Source organism: Danio aesculapii, chromosome 7, assembly GCF_903798145.1.
Source record: "Danio aesculapii chromosome 7, fDanAes4.1, whole genome shotgun sequence".
In the NCBI taxonomy this organism is placed as follows: domain Eukaryota; kingdom Metazoa; phylum Chordata; class Actinopteri; order Cypriniformes; family Danionidae; genus Danio; species Danio aesculapii.
Window position 1 is genome coordinate 19,502,603 of NC_079441.1, and position 6,000 is coordinate 19,508,602.

Consider the following 6,000-nt stretch of genomic DNA (forward strand, 5'->3'; position numbering starts at 1 on the left):
GCCAGTGACGACAGCGGAGAGGGAAAAAAACTTCACTAATGGCGGAAGTGAAGAAAAAAAAACCTTGAGAGAAACCAGGCTCAGTTGGGCACGGTCATTTTAATTTCTCCGCTGGCCAGACGTCTTGTGCAGAGCTGCAGTCTCAGTGGCGGAGGCTGGAAGCTGGCCTCAGCGAAGACTCGTCTGTCTCTGGAGCGTCACAGGAATCAGTCTCATGTTCTCCACTCTTCCATGACCATCACAGTAGCTGCTCAGGATTGGCCAGGTCCAGGATATGGAAACCTTGGGATCATCTCGTCGTTGGTCTTGGATCAAATCAGTGACTCTGCATAGTCTGAGGGCCTCGGGAAGAGTATCCCCAGGTGGAAATGGAGAATAAAGAAAATAATTAGCGTAGACATTTTCTGTCATTGTGTGTCTTTGTATGAGTGCCATCGTGGCCGCTCTCGGGCTGTGCGTGCTCCTGCTTGATACGGGCGCACGAGGTCTGGGCATGCTCGGGATGCATGCTTTTGTTTGTTCTGTCTGCATCGTGCCGTTTCAGTCTCAGCATCTCAGTCTAATTGGTTTCGGTTTCGGTTGGCGCTGAGATGAAACATGCACGTTGCATGGTGAGTTTTTGTTTATTGTGTGCTCGTGTCTTGCGTTCAGTCTTCTGTTGTGTTGTGTTTTTGCGCATGATGCATGTTTACATGCACCGCGTGCTTTAGTGTCATGTTCATGTGAACACATGGTTAATGAGTTCTCTCATTGGCTGTGTGCTCTAGTCTCATTTTATGCGAGCACATGGCTCGTGTTGTTTGTTTGTGTCATGTGCTCTCCCGTATATTGTCTAGTCCCACCCTCCTTGTTAAACCATTATTAGTTTATTATGTTCACCTGTTTGTTTGTGTGTTAATTATTTCTGCTTATAACTCCATCTTGTCTGCTGTCCTGTGCCAGTTCATTGTCTTCCATTTAGTGTGTTGGAGTCATCCTGTCTTGTCTAGACCTGCCTTGCCAGCCCAGTTTTGGTGATGTTTTTCCCACACACACACATTAAATTTTATTATCAACATTTTTTATATAAGTTGCTCTTGTATGTTTTGTCATACTTTTGTTTAAAATAGATTCTGGATTCCTAGACTTATTTGATGCACTTTTTTATACAGTTAGAATGTAAAACGACCTTTTTTCAGTTTACACCGTTAGATTTGTAGCTACATTTGAAGTTCTTTTTCATTGTTGAACAGTAAATTATTTTATTTTTTAAATGTATGTCTGATAATAAAAATACTCTAGTTCACTGAATGTATTTTTTCATGTTTCATTAAGAGATACGTCTGAAGCACACCATAAAATAATTTGATCAATTCACACAAGGCTAATTGCTACACAAATACACACCCATGTATCGGATAAGTACTCTGTATAGGCCCATACCCTGAGCCTAGGTATCAGAATCAGTGTCTGGAACAAAGAAGGATATCGGAAGATCTTTAATTTGAATGTCCTGTCAGGTAAAGAGGAATCAGTTTGAATTGAAATAATGATTTGTAGTCAGTTATACAGTCAGTTGGCTTGAATTTTGCTCAAACCCAAATAGCATGCCAACCTAACTATTCCCAGTGAGCTTGCATCATTTTCGAAACAAGATAGACTGTGCATGCGCTTTGTTTTAATTACAATAGTCATTTAGGCGAGAGTGCTTAATCATTCAGTTAAAGCACTTGCCATTCGGTCTCGGCTTTCACAAATACGTTGGGTGTCTCTCAATCTTCCAGGAGCAGTTCACTTATTATCTCCTCTTCCTCATTCCACCATCTCTCTCGCGTTCTCTCTCCCTTTCCGATTTGGGTAACTGTCGTTTATCCAGGATCTCATCCAGGGGGAATATAAACTACCTGTCAGCGAGCATCTTTCTGCCAAATTCATATCTGAAAGGAAAACAAAAGCGGGCCGAGGTCAGAGAGATCTTTTTTTAAATTATTCATAAGCAGCTCTCCCTCGGCCACCGTCTTCAGCTCCTGTCGCATGCCTTGTACCGCCCGCACTGCCAACAAGGGCATCTGTCATGCCTTTAAAATAAAGCCGAGACAATGAAGAGGGGAAACAACCAGATTTTTAAATCATTATTGATTTACAGTGACACTCTTTATGTTATGCTTTCATTTGTCTATTCTACCTGTCTGAAGAGGACGTGTGTGTGTGTGTGTGTGTGTGTGTGTGTGTGTATTTTAAGTCACTGAAAGGTCCATGGATGGTTGATTCTTGCAAAGATTCTATTGATAGTTTTCAGGTGTCGACATACAATTAGGGGAACGCCCTCCTCGTGGGCAAAACATCTCCTAATGACCACCAAGTCATGGGCTGAGTTATTTATTTATTTTTTTTGTCAAAAAATTTATAATTTTGTGTAATACAATATATCCTTACTAACTGATGTGAGACATGCCTGGGCTATACTTATGCGGAATTCCTTCAGAGAAAGAACAGAAAGGAGAAATGTATGGCTTTATGCCAAATAGGTAGCATTATTGACCTATAACAAGCTACGGTATCTATAACTGTCAGTATGTTTGCTTTTTATACAGTTTCTATTCTTATTTGTAGGTGAAGTGCAATTAAAGGTGCAGTATGTAAGTTTGACACCCATTGGTTGAACTAGGTATTGCACACCTGGCTCAAAACATATGCAAGCGCAGGTTGCCAGATTGACAACAAAAGTGTTGTGCTGATTTAAACCGTGTTCTAAATTAAAGCAACAGCACATGATAGAAGGAATATTTTCCATATTAAAAGGAGCTTTTGTTTTAACCAACACCTGAAATTTATAACAACATGATAAACTGACAAAGTTTACCTCAGGTACACCTCATGTGCTTTCTGCTGTAAGACTGAAAGCAGCAGCAAATAGTTACAATAAACCGTTTGAAATTTAACTTTAGAACTGTGACTCAGTGCAAACCAACACATATCAGTGATTCAGTATGTGCATTTAATAATGTTAAAGAGGTTTAATATGTATTAGATTACAAAACTTACCATTTTGTTGGAGTGCAGTAAGTGCACTATTCTGTGCTTCTGAATGGCTGTATTTAAATTTCTTTTGTGTTTCATCTTGTGCAAACAGCCAAATTGCTCATCACTGCGTATCTCATCACACAGCATGTTCTTAGTACACGAGGTTACAATGTAACTTGCTCATCTAATGTTTACATTTGTAATATTTATGTTACTTGCTAATTAATAACCACCTCATGTGGAACTCTGAATCTGCATCTCATTTCAGAGTCTGCTACTTTCCACCGGTCGCATTTCAATCACGGACGCACACTTTGAAAGCCTTCATGACTGAATAAATCAAATACACGAGTTTCCAGCAAGGCAACACAGGGTGCTGAAATATAATTGGCTAAACTGGCAGTGGGCGAGTTAAATAACCTAAACAAAGACAGCTGTTCCAGCATGTAATGCACATTTTCAAAGCAGAATAACTGACTTCAGCATTGTTTTTCAGATAAATAAAAATGTTCACTTAGCATGTTTCTTATATCTGCAAACATTTTATCGTATTTTTATGCTTTAGAAGAGTGAAAAACGTACATATACAGCACCTTTAAAGTATTAATGGAAATGCAGAGTCAAAGTATAAATAGCAGAAGTGAATGAATAGATTTCTCCTTCCAGCAAGTATTAATCTAAGCAATAGAATCTGACAACAGATATAAAAGCAGACATGAGCTATACTGCCATCAATAATGACTAAATCACTGAGGAATAGCTAAAAGATTTTAAAGAGAAAAAAGAAGACAAATTGTAGATCCAACATTAGGCACATTCACATCAAGACTGAAAACACATCTGTTTAGCTGTGCCTTTACTGAATGAGCATTGTGCTACGTCCGACAGATCGCACTATTATGTTTTTCTCTTCTTTTTCATTCTTTTATAACACATTTTATCTGTTTTTATGCTTATTTATTTTATTTTACCATTTTTATTATTTGTTTTCATTTCTCTTATACTTGTTTCTTTTATTCCTGTTTATGTAAAGCACTTTGAATTGCCACTGTGTATGAAATGTGCTATATAAATAAACTTGCCTTGCCTTGACTTTAAAATAACTGAAAAACAGATCCGGGTGCATTATATAGATCACAATTGCCCAAAATGTACAGTTTGTGATCATATCTCTTTGTTTTGTTGATATGTGTCCAAATAGTCATAGCTTGTAACAGATGGAAATATGACTGTTTTGTGCTGCATTTATATGGAGATCCCAGTGGCTCATGTTTGAGCTGTTCTTTTAGTTTTTTGTAATGCATAATCGATTTAAACCTTTAGTCATTTGGAGCATGTTCATCTGCCTTGTGAATCTGAGACATTTTAAAATTAAAAATCCATCAATTTCTTGCATTCTCTTCCTCTCTTTCTCACTCAGAAACAGCTGGCCACATTGGGTCTGGTTGACGCGTGGAATGAGACATCAGCCGATTTCTCCACTTTGTCAAGCCTAGGACGGGGAAAGCTTCACCTGGGAGCAGTGCTGCATTGGACAACCTTTGAACTGGCCCCAGAGTCCGGCAGCAAGGATGATGTATTTGAGGACGAGGATGTGAAGAAGCCTAAAATCTTCTATGCAGATCATTCCTTCATTATACTAGTCAGGGACAACAGCACTGGGGCATTGCTCATGATAGGTGCTCTGGACCACACAGATGGCCCTGCAATTCACGACGAGCTGTAAAGCCAAAATACTTGACCCTCTGGCACTGACAAATCAGCTTAAGAGCCAAAATGGCTGACCTACGGGTATTGACAATAAACTGACCCACTTATCTACTACAAATCCACTGTCTTTCATCTGTTGGCCTTATGTGCTGACATGTTACATTGTGCTTGTTTTACAAATTCACAAGAGCTTAGGATAGTATTTAGTTAAAAAAAATGTTTGGGTCTGCACTGAATCTGCCTCACAGATTTCTGTGGAAATCGTTCCAGATTTTATCAGAATAAATAAGTTTAATGCAACTTGTAGTTTTGTTTATTAAATATTTGTACAACGTTGATAGATCTTTCAGCTGCCACTATCAGTTAAAAAACCTTTATATCTTTGAACATTTAGTTAATTTTTTTCACATATTTTGTAGTGCTGTTAAATACAATTATTCCAATCTCTAAATTAATATCTACACTTAAAAACATAACTCTTAAGATTTGCTTTATCAAATCTTTGTACCAATTTGCACGAGCAAGATAATATCTTATATCAAGTACAATTAACTTATCATTCATTCATTCATTCATTTTCTTTTTGGCTTAGTCCCTTTGTTAATCTGGGGTCACATTAGCGGAATGAACCGCCAACTTATCCAGCACGTTTTTACGCAGCGGATGCTCTTCCAGCCGCAACCCATCTCTGGAAAACATCCATACACAGTCATTCACTACGGACAATTTAGCCTACCCAATTCACCTGTACCGCATGTCTTTAGACTGTGGGGGAAACCGGAGCACTTGGAGGAAACGCACGCGAACGCAGGGAGAACATGCAAATTCCACACGGAAACGCCAACTGACCAAGCCGAGGCTCGAACCAGCGACCTTCTTGCTGTGAGGCGACAGCACTACCTACTGCGCCACTGCGTCGCCATTAACTTTTCAATAACATGTCAAATTTACTAAATGTTTAACCCAACACACTAATAAGTAAAGGTTAAACTGATTATCTTTTAGAGTCTATATTTATTTAAAATAATCAAGTAATGTCGAGTTCTTGTTTTAGCAGAGAGAACATTGCTTTTATCAATTTAATTAAATCTTATTAGTTACAAATTAGTACATTTGGTGTAACTTAATTTAATTAAGACACACATTTCCACTGATTTCAAATGTGTTATTTCACTTTATTTTAAGCAAATTGAACCTAAGAGCTAATTGACCTTAAAAATGCTTATTGATCTCAGAGGTTGTGTTAGCACAGGTTGTGTTAGCACAGGTTGTGTTAGCACTGGTTCT

The 6,000-nt window shown here is 38.4% G+C and overlaps 1 protein-coding gene across 2 annotated transcripts in view; it reads left to right on the forward strand.

Moving 5' to 3' along the window:
- serpinh2 (serine (or cysteine) peptidase inhibitor, clade H, member 2) overlaps positions 1 to 5,627 on the forward strand; it is a 36,703-nt gene extending 31,076 nt beyond the window's left edge. Inside the window, exon 5 of one of the 2 annotated variants that reach the window (XM_056461230.1) lies at positions 4,424 to 5,626. In XM_056461230.1, coding sequence (XP_056317205.1) covers positions 4,424 to 4,729 — 306 coding nt within the window. In that variant the 3' untranslated portion in view covers positions 4,730 to 5,626. Of the gene's footprint in view, positions 1 to 4,423 lie in introns of both variants that reach the window. The other variant, XM_056461231.1, reaches the window with a different exon arrangement.
- Positions 5,628 to 6,000: the final 373 nt, after the last annotated feature.